The sequence below is a fragment of the Osmerus mordax genome, chromosome 23, assembly GCF_038355195.1.
Source record: "Osmerus mordax isolate fOsmMor3 chromosome 23, fOsmMor3.pri, whole genome shotgun sequence".
Taxonomy (NCBI): domain Eukaryota; kingdom Metazoa; phylum Chordata; class Actinopteri; order Osmeriformes; family Osmeridae; genus Osmerus; species Osmerus mordax.
This window is the reverse complement of record NC_090072.1, coordinates 6,758,902-6,775,139: the sequence shown is the minus strand read 5'-3', so window position 1 is coordinate 6,775,139 and position 16,238 is coordinate 6,758,902. Positions and strand designations below refer to the sequence as shown.

At 50.9% G+C, this 16,238-nt stretch overlaps 1 protein-coding gene across 1 annotated transcript in view; it reads left to right on the top strand.

The window, feature by feature from the left end:
* LOC136967916 (receptor-type tyrosine-protein phosphatase delta-like) overlaps positions 1–16,238 on the top strand; it is a 131,518-nt gene that overhangs the window by 19,084 nt on the left and 96,196 nt on the right. Inside the window, exon 2 of the mRNA XM_067261915.1 lies at positions 15,076–15,248. Coding sequence (XP_067118016.1) covers positions 15,161–15,248 — 88 coding nt within the window. The 5' untranslated portion in view covers positions 15,076–15,160. The remainder of the gene's footprint in view (positions 1–15,075; positions 15,249–16,238) is intronic.

The window sequence follows — 16,238 nt, the reverse complement described above, 5'->3', positions numbered from 1 at the left end:
ACAAGTGCGCAAGAGGCATGGGCTGTCTTAGGTGACAGTAAACTGGCCCACTGTTTATTGGGACGGCGTATAACCACTGTTGCCAATAAGTCAGCAGTTATTTCACCACAGATAAACAGTATCGAGTGCTGTTTGGGGCATCCTGGCAGCTTGCACGGTAAATACGCATACCACCGTAGTTCAGGTTCGATTCCAGCCTGGGCGCCCGGGCACGCCCCCACCACCCTCTCTCTCTCTCCCGCCTTTCCTGTCTCTCTCATACTGTCACTAATAAAGCTGAAAAGCTGAAATCTTTTTTATGTTCGAGGGGCTTTGTTCGCCTGTTAGACCGATGTCACTCTCAATAGCATTATTATCGCTGCTTTTGACAACTATGTGATCGGTGGATGAGTGGATTGAGATTATACCAAACATACAGTACATCAGTTGGTCTTAAAGTGCTAATCCTGCAGCAGCACTTAACACAAGCAGTCCAGGCAATACATTTACGACTTAGCCGTTTTTACATAAGGCTATGTACAGTACGCACAAACACTTATTTAGCGCAGGTCTTTTATATGACCAAAGACACTTTGTTGACTGCTTATCCTTATCTTCCAGCCAGCCAGCACAGTACAGAGAAACCCGTGGTTAGTGGTGGGTGAAAGTGTAGTCACCTGATTTGTCTTGGCTCTCAGTTTTCTATCAGAACCCATTACTGTTAGTATAGATAAAATAATACTCTAAGCAAAGGGCCCCAGGATAAACGTAAAAACAAGATAGATGTGGGAGTTGGAATCTGCTTTGAAAAAGGTGGCAGCTTACACGAGCAAAGGAAAGCAGATGACCTCCACCTTCCTTCCCTCCCCTCGACCCCCCTCCCTCTGTCAGACAGAATCCACAAGAAGTGGGATCCCCTCTGATCCCAGAAGCCAGTCTGACACACACAGACACACTCCTTCAAACGCACGGAGAGGGGATGCGGAGTGTGTGGGAGGTGTGTGTGTGTGGGGGTGGGTGTCGGAGCATCTGAAATATAAACACTGCTACCGTTCTGCCACCTATTTATCACAGCTAATGTCCTCAGCTCCTGACCTCTGACCTGTCTTCCTGCGCCGTGTTTGTGCTGCGGGGGCGCTCCGCTGTCCGAGCTGTCCATGTGACGCGCCCCGAGGGGAGCGCACCACGGCTGCTGTTTGCTCAAGGGATGTGCTGCTTACACCAGTGGAGTGTGTGTGTGTGTGCCAGTGTGTGTCAGTGTGTGTGGTGTTCTCAGGGCGTCCATGTTTTATGGCCGGCATTCATTAGCTATACAATGTCCCACTTTAGAGTCTGCCAGTCAGGGGTAATGTGTCAGGAAAACCCCACTGGAGAGAGAGAGAGGGACGGATGGAGAGAGAGGGATGGAGAGAGAGATGGATGGATGGAGAGAGAGAGATGGATGGAGATAGAGAGAGGGATGGAGAGAGAAAGAGGGATGTAGAGAGAGAGAGAGAGGGATGGAGAGAGAGAGAGGGATGGAGAGAGAAAGAGAGAGGGAGGGGGGAGAGGAGGGACGGGGGGAGGAAGGAGCAGCGAGTAGATCTCACACCCACAAACACACAAGCGGCAAAAACCCAAACACGACCAGACGTCCCTATCAGCGGCCTTACACAGCCGGACACGCTACCCCCGCGACCTCCAACCCCCTCGTCCAATCGGCGCGCGGAGACCGAGATGGCATCGGCGTATCGCCGGGCAGGTCCGGCGACCCCGATGCCACCGCACCCTCCTCTGCTGCGCCGGCCTGGGAGCAGCCTCGCCATCGTCCTGGCTGGCTCGCCACGTCCTGAGGCGGGCGGCGTCGGGAGATTAATGGCAGTGCTAACCGCCGTATTTATCATCGGGCCCGAACGTAATGCGACACCTTTCTAATCTGAATATATTTCATCGGCCTGTTATGGCACTCGGCCCTGGCCCCTGCATGTGTGTGTGTGTGTGTTTACGCACAGAGCACGAGTGTGTCTATGTGTGTGTTTGTGTGTAAGATGGAGAGTGCGCACGGGTGTGCGCGCGCGTGCGAGCTGAGTGAATCAAGGGCAGAGCGTAGTACCCCGCTATCTTCCCGAAACCTTCTCACTATCTGCCTCCCTGAAATGGCCGTAATTAGATAAAGATGAAGTTTCACTTCCCCCGGCGCTCCCGGCTGCGCTCCCCAGATCCCTTCCTCGGATTCTACCCGTCCACTCCCCCTCTTATCCTCCTTATCGGAGCACTCCTTCACCCTCCACGCCTCCCTCTCATCTCATCCCTCCATCCCCCCCCCCCCCCCCCCCCCCTCCCTGTTTTGGCACTCGGCAGAAAATCGAGATGGATGTCCCTGGCGGAGGTAGGTGATAGAGGGGGGCAGCGGGGTGAGATTGGTCCTGATGTTTCCCGGGGACTCAAAACACTGGCTGGCTTTCAGCTGACCGACCCCCTGTTTCCTCAGAGAGGCTGGAGCCCCCAGCCTGGGGGGGGGCTCCAGCCGCGGGCCACGTCAGCGTTCGGACACGTCGCTCCTGTAGCTCGCGTCGCTAACGATCCACCTGTGCCGACGCTTACACACACGCACGCACGCGCAGGCACACGCCGACACACACACACACGATGGCAGGAATACATGTGTTGCACGCACTCTGTAGTCATGGCCACTTTCCACGACCATCTGGCCTTCCTCTGTGCTCTCCCCTCGTGTTTCATTACTCCCTGTCTTTCGCTCGCTCGCTCACACACACACACACACACACAGAGTGACGCTGTTCCACAGCATTGCTTATTTAGGTCATACCAACATAACCCTGGTAATCCATTAGTTTAATGTAGTACGGCTTGGAAGGCAGGGTCGGCGAATATGTGTTTTTGTGCTTTTTTTTGCATGTGTGCTTACCTCGGATGTGCGCGTGTGCACGTGTGTGTTTGTGTGCAATGTTTTAGTCCCTGGGTTTAATATTGTCTAGATGCTTGTGTTAAATAAAATGGCTGCATTGGCCATGGATGAAGTGCTTGTACTGTGAGGAGAGAAAGTCGTCTTCACATATAAACATAGACGAGACCTAGTCTTTGTAATTGTCTGTTACACACAAAAGTGGATGTCAAAGACCACAGCCAATTACAGTCAGTCAGTAGGTAAGCCCTCAGTCTTCAGTGTTGGCAGTTGCGCTGAACAATATCCATCTTACTAAGGTCTTAAAAGCACCAAGGATAAGGGTTTACTTTGTAATCAGCCATCACATCAGTAGCAAGCCCTTGAAATGCAGCGCTTTCAGCAAAGGCACACACACACACCCTTATACAAAAGGGTTTGTTCCTTCTCTCTCTCTGCTCAGAGATTATGCAGCTCCCCGTTTATGTACTCCTTGCCAATCTGCCATTTATGTGCGTGAATACATTTCAGCCTTTGAAGCTTATTGTCGTCGTGCCAAGCCCATTGTACAACAACAAAGGGGAAAGGAGTTAGTCAGCGGAGTATCAAGCCAGAGATTAGGATAAGAAAGCCCTCCCCTTCCCCGTCTCCAGATGCAAGGCAAGTCAGACACCTCAGAGGCCGGAGATCCGACTTCAAACACCTGCTGGGAGCCGAGGAGTTACTCGTCTCGCACGGCGGCAAAACAAAAGGGAAGAACGGCCCCGGCGGCAGAGGAAACGAGGCCTCGCGGTTTCGGCTCCAGGAGCGCCCGGCCTATCTCGTCTCAGTGTCCCGGAACCGACGTGGCGGTGGACACGGATAGCGGTGCGCGCGCGTTTTCCTTTGGACTCTGCGACGTCGCGCCTCGGAACTCGAGGGAGGCGGAGGCTTGGTGCCGCGAGTGCCGGACTGTCATTCTTCCAGATTGAACGGAAGCGTAAAGGTGTCATGGCTGCCGATGCCTAGCCGTACTTTCCGTCAACCCTTTTGTTGTTTTTTAGCCCTCCCCCTTTCCAAACCCCCCCATGGCTAAGAAACGTGCTGAGCTGTGCTTGGCTGCCCAACACGCACAAACACAAAGCAGATCAGGTTCTGATCCCAGTGGCTTACCTCTCAGCTTTAACGACGCTGTATTTCAAAGCAGCACAATCCCAGTTATTGGACCTCAACAAACCCAAAAATTGCATTTTTTACATTTTGTGGACGGGGTTGGAAGGCAGGAGCATAACTGCATGTGTGAAATCGGGTTGTCACTACCCCCATGAGCGTTTTGGCAAGTACTCAACCAGCAGGCCAGGAATTCCCAAGGGGAGTGACAGTTTAGCAGTAGCAGTTAGCAGCTGTTAGCCGCCCCCAGCTACTCCAATAGCCTCCAGCTAGCTTTAGCAATTCCACTGCAAGACATTCAGCAAATACCTCAATCACACAAGAGAACTGCCAGCAACTGCTGCAACTCTGCCAACGAGGGCGCATCGGGAAGGAGTGTAGGGAGATTTGGAAAAAGAGAAGGACAGAGAGAGAGAGACATAGAGAGAGAGAGAGAGAGAAAGAGAAAGAGAAAGAGAGAGAGAGACAGACAGAGAGACATAGTGACAGAGAGAGAGTAGCCAGGCCTGAAATAAGGTCACGTTGTTCCTCCTAACTTCTGTTACTGTTTACTTTCTCCACATGACTATACACCGGTTGGACAGAACAAGGGCCAGAGAATCCTCTTCTGGCCCCAGTCCAGACTGACCCTGTCCCAGGCACTCAACAAGACCATCAGCCCTGGCTGACCATGATTGACCTGCACCAACGCCTGCTGTGTCGTCAATTAATGCTGTTGAGCTAATGAATCAACTGACAGTGTAGTCTAATACAGTAGGGGTTTTGGTGTATTGTTTTTGGATTGGATCGGATTGACAGATTTGGCTATTGACACTTGTAGTCGGGATAGCTTTGGGAGATGAGAGACTCCAAGGGATAAAAAGCTGTTTTTGATGTGTGGGTAAAGAGCTGTGTTTAAACAGTCGCCGCCATCAATTCAGATGCTTCGAAGGCCAAACATCACTTCTAATAATTGTACTATCTTTGCTTTTGTTTGGCAGATAAAGAAAAGATAGCCCATGTGTCATTGTGGCGCCTGACAAATGAGTTTCTTTTCTCCCGCGCTGAAAATGGCAGCGTTGACAGAAGCGATGAAGGGATACGCTTGACGGCTGACAATGTTCACATCATTAGCTTGCTAGCTATCTGTTGTCGGCAGTAGATGGAATTGTCGGAGAAAACTATGAAACGATGTACGCATGCACACACACACACACACACACACACTCTCACTATAGTGGAATCAGTTCAGTTCACATCCTCGGGAAACTGTTTTGACGGCGCTGCTCTGCATTGTTTCCCACAACAGTACATCATCGCGTTACATCGTGCCGAACACGACACCATGCATCTGCAATTGTTTCTATCTGGTTTGTCAGCGATCGTATCACTGTCTGGCAGCGACTTGACGAGAGAGTGGTGGATACCTCTTCTGTCACCCAACTAAAGGGGGATATTCATGCCGATATCGCCGGCCAGCTCCCTTCTCCAGAAACAGTGGGGGATGAGAATCTAGGTGGAGCTCGCACAGCAACGGCTTCCCTCAATTCAAAACAAAAGGGAGAAGTTGAAAGGCAATGCATCACGGCGCCAGGCAAATGATTGGCCAACGAGCATGTACAGCTCATTAATTTTGCGTCGGCTCGCAGCCTGACAGTCGGGTATGCGGGCGACACGAACGTTCACTCGCAAAGTCGGGGAGACTCGCGCGCACGCCTTAGCATACAATGCGCAGGGGGTGATTCATTTCAAATCCAACGAGGTCTACGTGGGGTGTGGAGCCTAAGAAGGTTCAAGGTAGGAGTGTTGGGGATCACTGAAGGTGACGTGAGGTTAGAATGTTAACAGATCAGGAGGATACCACCCCGTTTTTTCATGTCTTTAACGACGTGTGTGATGTAGACAACTATGTGTACCGTCTAGGCAGTAGGCAAGACACCACTGCAGGCCAAGCAGACCCTCCGAAATCGGGATTCATTTCGCTCGAGCTCGTATACATACACACAACATCCATGTCCCTAGAAACTTTGGTGTGGCAGAATCCTTCTGCCAGCCTCTTAATGAAATGCTCAATTAGGGTCTTTAAATAGGTAATTATGCAGTCCTAATCCCCAGCTCCTGGGGCCTATCTCTCTAAGATGACACTTGGGCGTGCCGAGGGGAGCGGGGGGTGGGGGGTGGGGTGGGATGGGTGGGCTGGCAGTGCCAGGGGAGACCGTGCTCCTGTCATCTAGAGGCCCCTTCCAGTTGGCGCAGGAAGCCCCAGTTAATGATACGGTGCTCAGGCAGTCAGTCAACAGCCGGTTCAGGGGGGAAAAAAGAGTGTCGGCAGGCGAGATGAGGTGGTAGGACTGTCCTCGTCATACAGTTGGGAGAGAGAAAGGAAGAGAGAGAGAGAGACAGTGAGAGAGAGAGAGAGAGAGAGAGAGAGGGAGTGTGGGAGAGAGTAAGAAACAGAAAGAGAGAGAGAGAGCAAGAGAGAGAGAGGGAGCAAGAGAGAGAGAGAGAGAGATAGATACTATTTGAGTTTGGAGGGCAATGGGTCCTCTAATGGCTGTTTTCAAAAGTAGTATTCATTGATTCCCTGATGGCTAAAGGACAAAAGCATTTCAGTCTCTCAATTTGGGTGTTGACGGAGAGAGTAAATCATTCGGCGTTTCCACACGTCGAGGAGGACCGGAGGAGAAGCCATGATCCAGAATGAAGTTCGCTCTTACCGTTTTGTATACATCTTTAGGACACACTCACGTTTATCTCAACAGAAAGGATGACAAAGAAACCCCAGACATGCTTGTAGGATCCATTTAAAGCAGAAGAAAGAGAGAGAGAGAGAAGGGGAGAGAGAAAATTAGTTGTTGAATAGCTATATTGTTTTTTTGTTTTGAGACATTGGTGGAATATATTGGATTCTGCTGTGACATTTTGTGTGGCTTTGAAGGCGTTTTTTTATTTGAATATTTATCTCAAACTATCTGGGAAAAACAGGCGCACAATCAGTCATTTTTAGGAATAATTCTAAATGGTCTTCTTGCAGAGTCACAGTATTTGATCAGAGGCAGCATTTCTATTCACTCAGTTATTGTCAGTAAACCAGAATTACTCTTGCCTGTCTGCATTTTATAACCCCGACTGGCAACACATTATCACAGACACGAAGAGCAAAATCCTGTTGGTTCTTAGTGTAAAGATGTCCGAGAGATTCAATAATGTTTTGATCTTCAGGACAACTAAGCACCAGAAGTTAGCCACGACAGACATAAAAGGAGAGGTGTTTAACTTTCGAAACGCAACTTCAGCAAAACTGGCCAGAATTGAAATATTTGTTCAGCTTTTCCCACGCTGCCCGCTCCAACCTACCTAGCATGTCCCTTGACAATGTTATCAGGGATTTTGAGAGAGACAAACACAGCAACAGAGGCTCCTTGCTCTCTGCTTATTCAGCAAAGCCAGTCTAATGTCTTTGCTAAATATTTGGGTCCAGCCAGTTGCCCTCTTCCTCGGCTGCTTTCTGTCCATGCAGAGTTTGATAAGCTCTCTGTTGTTGACATCCTACCCCCGCCTCCAGGAAATGTGACGAAACATCATGAACCATAAAGCACCGTGGGATGACTGTGTGTGAACATGTACAGCCAGGTGATCCATGTCCATCCAATCCATGTCCTATTTTCGAGAACTCCTTAGCTCCTCCCATCATAATATCTGGAACTCCTCGAGAGTCCAGAAAATATTTGTTCTCCATTGTGTAGGCCTATAGTATGCAGGCGATACAACCACTGATGCTAAACATCTCCTTGTCCATATAAAACAAGTACCATCTAATTAAAACGGTGCCCCAACTCCATACAACCCAATGCTATGCTCTCAACCTAAAACGTCTTGACATGCCCCAAGAGCAGCCTTGTCAAGTGGAGCCCGCTCTCTCCGACATAGCAGGGGAAACGTCTCGTCTCCCACGGAAGAGCGCGCCGCACGCTGGGCTAAGCTAACCCTCGCGCCTCACCGCTGAGCGCCGACGCGCGCAGATATAACACACCATTACATTTAGCTGCGGGTCTATCGCGGCAAATTAGCATTTCCATAATGGGAGACACTTGGCATTTTAATTGTTGCGTTGCCCTTTTGAGCATAGCGTGTACGCCGTGAGCTTCTCTTTACATCCCGCGTCGTACGGTTAAGTAGGCCATTTCCATACCAAACATCTTGGCATGGCTACAAACGGGGCTGAAATGTCAGCGGGACCTAAGCACCTCCAAACTAGCTTCTTCGAGCTCGCTCCATAAGAGACGCAGTTGGCACCTGTGAAAAAGCGAACGCCTTTCCACGTCTCGACTTGCATAATACGAAGCGTGTGTATTATTCAGATCCTTTCACTGGAGGGCTCTGTCCCAGCTGCCTGAGTGCCTTGCTATTCTCGGTGGAACGCTGCTTGGTCTGTGGAGGGGAGGACTCCTGTGCTCTCTCTAAAGCAGCATGCGTTAGGGCAGGGAACAGCCCCGCTCCCTCTCTCTCCCTCCCTCTCTCCGTTCCTCTTCCTCCCTTTAGGAAGCGCGATTATTCATCCCTCCACGCTGTGGCTGGGTGGGGGGGGGTTTATGTCATGATGCCGTGAGCGTATGGTGTGTGTGCGTGTGTGTGCATGCGTGTGAGAGAGATCAGGTGTGTGTGTGTGTGTGTGTTGGACGCCTGGGGGGGGATCTGGGAGGACCACGTCCTCACCCTCCCGTTGACAACCATCGCTCATTCTCCGGTCTCTCGGCCGCAGGGAGATGACACCTCCAGACTGCTAGTGTACCCTGGGCTAACATCCCCTCTGTCTGCAGCCCTCACTCCGTCTCTTTCTCTCTTTCTCTCTTGTCCTTCCACTCCCCACAATCCATCTGTCTCCCTCCGTGTTTCGCCATGCAGACACAAGGAAAGCTGGCACACCTTTCTCTCTCTAAACCATCTCTCTCTCTCCCTCCCCCATATTTTCCGGTTCATAATATGTAACATGATTGAGCCCTCCTCTGTTCATGCGGCGTAAATTTAATCCAGACTATTCCAGGTTGGCTGCTGCAGAGTCTGTTCTGCTGTGTGTTTCCTGCTCCCCCCCCCCCCCCCATCCCCTTACACAATAGGTTTTCGAGATCCAGTCTGTTTGCACGATAATGAGTTCCTTGCCACCCGCCCCCCCACCCCCCACCCACACACAGAAAAACAGACCTTTTGCACACAATTGTCCTTTGCGCCTGAGCCCAGTGCCTCGCCGCACTTTAAAATGACCCGCGCCACAAAGAGAACATGTACGCCTTGCGACTGGAGGAACCCCCTCTGGCGAAAAGCATGGGAGAGGGCCCGCGATTCCACTAAGCCTCGCAAGTCACTGGCATGACAATCAGCTTGCAGGGGAGCTGATTGAGCAGTGTGATGCTTTTTTTCCGCTTTGGCCTATTCAAAATGCATTGGTTCCCAATGCCTCTGAATGGAGACGTGCTTCTGCCAAGGTCACCAGGGTAAATCTAAACAGCCGGTCGGAGATGGAGTGTGTTGTGGTGTTATTGTTCCTATGCCCCTGAAACTTGGAGAAAAGGCTGTCTAACCTTGTATGTGTGTGTGTGTGTTGTATGTGTGTGTTGCATGGGGAACAACCCAAAAGGCCACTGTGATAATCAGTCAACAGACTGGTGCGGTCAGGGTCCTGTACTAGGAGATCATCCATCTAAACTCAACAGCTGCTGGAATATGGGGGGAGGCGTGTGTGTGTGTGTGTGTTTGTTTGTGTGTCTGTGTGTGGTCAGAGGGTCCTGCTGGCTAGAAAAGTTACCTTGATGATGAGAAACTGAAAATGTGTAAGAGCAGACGACAGTTAGAGGAATGAGCAGTACGGGTTGAGGTGCAGTGCTGGTTGTGTTTGTGTAGAATTAGACTGAGTAGATAAGGTTTGGTACACAGAGGGTGCATAAGGCCACTGCCTTGGCCTGTATACTTAAACTCCTTCCACACTGTGAAAACATAGCCCTGACCTGCACTCTGATATCTATTTTGTGAAGAAACAACGCAAGCTTTGAAAAACATTTCAGTTGCGTTGAGCTTCTATTGTGCTAAGCTAACAGCTCCTTCAGCTCAGTTTATAAACTTAGCAGTAAGGTTTAATCTCTGTTGCCTTTGTCGGCCGGTTTCATATTTAAAAAAAGCCTCCCATTAGACAAACTTTATCAGCAAATTGCTCAAAGTCCAGGGCTTCAACAACAGAGAATGTTTATTTTGCCTCCAAAGGTGAAATGGCTTTGGCATTTCTCCTACACACACCTAGTGCTGTGTTCCAATGAGATTGCAGTAGGCTCCTTGTTCAAGCCGCAGCAGGTGCTCCTGAGCCAATTACGGCGGAAGAAAATGTCACCCCAGCCAATTAGCTTTTCACAGTCTGTGTCTTGGTGGGAGGTGTCACTCATAAACACGGGTGAGTTTTCCGCTAAAGGCCGTTAGCTCCAGCATTAGCGTTAGCCCGCTAGCTGCAGTGGAAACACAAACAAGCCTGACATTCTAGCAAACTGGGCGGCAGCACTACTCGAGGCCGGGACGAGTCTCACAAACATTATTTACGAGCGTGGGATGCTTGTTTGACTGAGGTCTGAGGGAGGGAAGAAAAGTAAATAAGTTGAGCAAATAAAGCCCTCTAAGCTGCGGCCCTCAGAGGCTTCCATGGAGGCGGCACTCGAGGGCATGGCTTTAGCCGCGCCGGAGGGATGTTATTACACAGGACCGCCGATCTGGGCCGCAGCGTGAGAAACGTCCCGGCGCCAGCCTCAAATCACAGCGCTCCTCCCCCGAGGAAAAAAGAGAGAAAGGATGAGAGAAGATAAAATACTTCTTTTTTTTCGGTAAGGGCTGGGCAATCCTTCTCTGCCAGTCTTACTTAGCCCTTTCGACGTAGGGATGGAGGGAGGTTCACGGTTGCTAGGCAGAGGGGGAGGAAGGGAGGAAGGAAGGAGACGTTCTCTTAATTCTAATCATATGACGGATTCAAATAACCCCCGGGGCACCTCGCGTTGGTGCTCAAAAAACCTCTCCCGCCGCTTTCCTGCTCTAACGCTGCCGCGTATCAGCGGAGGAGAGTGAGACTGTGAGAGATGGCTACATGATGCCCAGCACCCTCTTTAAAGATGCCCTTTGACCCGCGGGGTTGCCACGCCTCACCATTTTTACCCTTAATTAAGCAATACGCAGTCATCCGGCGCTTTACGCGCCATCTCGCGTGGCATTCGGAAGGGAAGTCGGTGGGATACGTGATACAGCCTTGGCCGTAATACCCAAGCTTTCTTCCTTGCCGAAAAAGCTGAGCAGTCGTTGATTTTCCTCCGGCTTTGGAATCTGTAAAGGCTGTACTATTTGCTCCCCACAGACCACAGGGAAATGGAAAGGAACATCTCATAAATCTAAGCAGAGGGCCTCATTTTGCTCACCATGCCAGGTCAATTGTTCCAAGTGCAAGACTTCAGCTCTGCCCACAGTTTCACCCGGGCGGACGGGACTGTTTATTTGCGTGCATTTTGACAATTAGAAAAAAGGGGTTTGGGCTTAATAGTTGTCCTCAGTACGTTTGCGTGTGCCTTGTTTCTTGTGTTTGGTTTTTTGCCGAGTTGGCACGATCACAAACTGTTTCCACGTAGGCCGTTCTCTCCGGGAGGGGAACAAGGCCAGGCACGGAGATGCATCAGCTCTCCAGAACACCGCGGACTCACTGACGCCTGAACAAAGACGACTTTGCACGCGAGGATGAGTCCAAAAGTCATTTGCACAGACTGAATCTGTTAAAGACGGTCCCATCAATAACCGCCCCCCCTCGATTTTCTGCATTTGTTTGTCCTCAGATGTGTGCTAATGTACAAAGTTGAGGCCAGCATGAGGCTAGCATACTAGCATAGCATGTGTGATCCATATTAACTGCCACCACAGCACAAGCAGACATGATTCACCACACCGGTGTGGTAAATCCTCCATGTCACTTGGTTTGGAGGCCTAAAACGTGTCTTCCAGAGTTAGTTACCCACCTGTATATACACATAGTCTATTAGTGACCTCAAAAAAAGATCTGAAGTGCTACATAGAAGCAAAGGAAAGAGCCTTTTGTAGGCTTTCCAATTTCCATAAAACCTATGCCTCCCTCCGTCTCTATCAACCTCTCACAGAGTGATAAGAATCAGTGGCTAGAGAGAGAGAGACAGAGAGAGAGAGAGAGAGAGAGAGAGAGAGAGAGAGAGAGAGAGAGATAGAGAGAGAGAGAGAGGAGGAACAACAGCACACAATGCCCTCCTCCTCTCTGCCAGGCTTCCGAGCCACCGCTTCCCCCTTTTCTAATTAACACTGTGCATGTTGTCAGGGTTTGTTTAATAATACATGATGCTATCACCAGCAAACCCTTTGAATAAAACACCACTGAAAGGCACACAATGAAACCGGCAGGGGTTTCGAAGAAGAAGAACAACATTTATATATTTCTTTTTTTTCCGTCTTTTCTCTTGTAATAAACGTTGAGTGCAGTGTTGTCATTACCAATTGTGCAGGATTGAAATTACCCCCAAATGATCTATTTTCTGTGATGCCAGGCTACAAGAGGACCTGAATCGACCATATGCACACACACACACACACACGCACAGTTATGACTAGCAGTTTTGGGTGGGGCCCCAACACCGAAGCAAAAAGCTCCACATGGTGTTGGCATGCTCTCAGCCAACGTGTCCGGCAGGCAAATCACCCCCGCCGGGCACGAAGGAGAGGGAAAAACAAACACCCATTTCCATCTTCCTGAACATCCTGGCTTTCCTGACAGTCCAAACTGAACACCTGGCCGTTAGGTGTTGTCATACCTGTCGCCTTGGAGACGTGCTGCCGTTCCCACGCCCCCTCGTTGAGCTCACGGGCACGGCAGTGGCTTCCTGTCCCCCCTCGGCTGCACTCGCTACAGGCAGATGGCTTTGTTTGTCTGTATCAGCATGTGTGTGAGCGCGCGTAGCAAAAAGGGGGAGGGAGAGGTTGGGGGCAAGGATGGGCGGATGGAGGGAGAGAGGGGAGGGCTTCTAATAGCGAGCCCTTGTTCACATTGTGTCATAATGGGAAATGGGCACTACATTAATTAACGGAGGCTTTCGCCCGGAGTCGGGATAATGGATGCATGCAGAAGATCTTGGGAATGCCAATCCCCAGTAAGAGATGATTTGTTTTTATCATTACGTTTCCTACCATTTAAGACTATTCTGTAGGTGGATTTAATGCAAAATGCTCACCTTGGCGAGAGCAATCATATTGTATTTACATGCAACAACAAAAACGTTTGATCGTTTTGTTCAGTAGTCGTGTGTGTGCCTGCGCGGGTCTTTGTGTGCCCGGTGTACAGAGCGGGTTTGTGCGTGAAATAGTGGGGGGCGGAGATTGCCACAAATTGATTCCCTTCGCCGCGCGTTCCCCCGCTAGCGCTTGCCGCTGGGCGCCCGGCTCCCGGAGACAGGCAGTCGTGTCTTCCTCCCCGAGACACAAATCGAGTGTGACAGGTGCGCTATCTCTCCCCCCGTCCTCCCTGACTTTCGAAAGCCCCAAAGTAAAGAGGGAGAGCGTGGCTCGAGAGAGAGGGTGTTGATGGGGAACAGGGAAATGAGGTACTTTGTCATCGTCTACCTCACTGATTGTGCCTGGGGGCATTTTTCGACTTTGTTTATGAAATTGTCGGATTGGCTAAAGGCCTTGTGAAATATCCCATCACGAGGAAAACGGTCTGATGGGATTCCTCCGCGGTCGCCTTGGTGAGCACAGCGCCAAGCCCGGGCCTGTGGTGTTGCTAATGCTGACGCTCACTGACGAGCCTGTGGCGGTAGCCTAGTAAATGCCAGATGTTCAGAGGTCAAAGGTCAAATGTTTTGTCACATGGTCTTATGGGCAGCCTGAGCTTCCCCTCAGTCAAGTTCTCCAGTCAGTTTGTCTCAGGTAACAACCTCCCGCTGGGCCAGGCTAGTAGGGCTAACGCACTAACAAACAACGTGTCATCAAAGCTTATGGACTGGATTAGCCTTTAGCGGAGTAGCACGTCTCGGACCACCGCAGTGCAGTCACCAAGGATCAAGCCCTAGCTTTAGCAAATGGATGACAAGGGATAGAGCTGGCTAATACCAGCTTGCGCTGTCACATTGATTGCTTACCTCACACAGCGCCGTCTGATAGTGGTGGTGGTGGTGGGGGGGGGGGGGGGGGCGGGGGGCTGCTAACACTTGTCTACTCTGTCATATGGATTTTAAGCGTCGGGGCAAGCAGGGCTTGATAAAGGAGGTGTTGCTAACATGTTTGTTACCTCACACAGCAGTGGTTCATTATATCACATTATATGGATTTATTCTAGTCTTCATCTTAAGTTCTAATCCATTTCGGTGGGGCTTTAAACAAACGTCTTAAACGGAGTGGCCACAGAACTGATTGGTAGCGGTCGGGTTTTGCGGTCACTCTGACGGTACACATGGGTTGAGGCATTTAATGGCGGAGATGAAGTCAAGGCGTTCCGGGCTTAACTGTTCCACGCACCTTAAAATAACCCCACAGCTCATAACTCAGTGCCTTAGAAACATACATCTATGGCGTACAGTACGCAAATGTGTCACTAATTGGTAAGGCAAGAGGATGGAGATGTGTTAACACGAAATGAAACAGTGATAAAGACAGGTTCCGTAATGCTATCTGACAGTCAATTTGACCGAGGCACACGAAGCACACCACCAAATCTGTACCGTGAGGAGGAAATCTTATTAGCGTTCCCTTTTATCTATGTATGAACACACACACAAACCCTCAGTCACACACACACAGGCACACACACCCGCGCGTTTGGTGTAGAAATGTCAGAACATACCCTGCAAGCACATCACCCTCTCCCCGTCAGCCCCCACAGTGTGTGTGTGTGTGTGTGTGTGTGTGGGGGGGGGTATATCAGAAATGTGCGCAGATAGATAAAGTCAGTGGAGCCAAACCGCTTTGTTTCATTCATGCCCTCTCTCTCTCTCTCTTTTCCCTCCCTCTCTCCTCCCCTCCTGCTCTTCCTCCTTCCTCCCTCCTCTCCGCAGGCTGTGAATATCCTGCATCTGAGAACTCAGACCGCCTGAGTCACACAGGGCCCTGTGAGCCAGCACCACCGAGGTCTGCCAAAGCATGCTGGTGCCAAGCTGTCCCATGATGCACATAGCCAGACCCGGCCTGCTCTTCCTGGGTCTGCTCGTCCTCCTCGCCAACGCTGAAAGTAAGTGGCCCCCGTCGCCCCTTCCGTGCTGCGGCGGTTTAGGCGTTTTACCCGTGGTTTTTTTGTTGGTGTCGCCGATGGCCCGGGGGTTTGGGGGGGGTGGGGCCCGTGGGTTTGGGGGGGGTGGGGCCCGTGGGTTTGGGGGGGGTGGGGCCCGTGGGTTTGGGGGGGGTGGGGCCCGTGGGTTTGGGGGGGGTGGGGCCCGTGGGTTTGGGGGGGGTGGGGCCCGGGGGTTTGGGGGGGGTGGGGCCCGGGGGTTTGGGGGGGGGTGGGGCCCGTGGCCCCTCCGGCAGTGCCGCTGCTGTCGCTTTGGTGTCCGTGTTTGGTGACGAGCACGGAATCCTACTCAGCCCCGCTCATGTCTCTCTGTATGTTTCTGCTGCAGTTTGTCTGCCCATGTATGTCTCTCACACACACACACACACACACGAACGCGTCCAAAGACACACACACACACACGCAGATATTCCTTTCTGTATCCTGTATTCTTTCCTCGCATCCTCAACCTGCCTACCATGAAGGCATCTATCTGTAGCTGGTGTCCCAGCGCTTTTACGCATCTATAATTCGGTGACGATTGTCGGGGGAATTTGAGTTAATCGACATCAGACGTTTGTCCACTGGGGTGTCACAACAAGTTTCAAACCTCATTGGGTCCTCTACCACCCCCCCCCCCCCCCCCCTTCGACCCCACACACACACACATACGCACGCACGCACACACGCACACACACAGCTTCACAACCTCACCGCTAAGCACTAAGATCCATGAATCATTAGCTTCATGGAGGCACAGCCAGATGAATCAAGATTTTATTGCTCTCTTCACACTGTAGGAATCTCCTATTGAGTGTCTGAGTGTCTCTGAATAGGGGCATACTTCAGCCAAGGTCATACACCAGGGAACCCCAAAGTGAAATAGATGGGTGAGACTTCAAATGTTGTAGTTTAGTTTGCTGTACCCAGCAATCCATTTTAATATTTTATTTT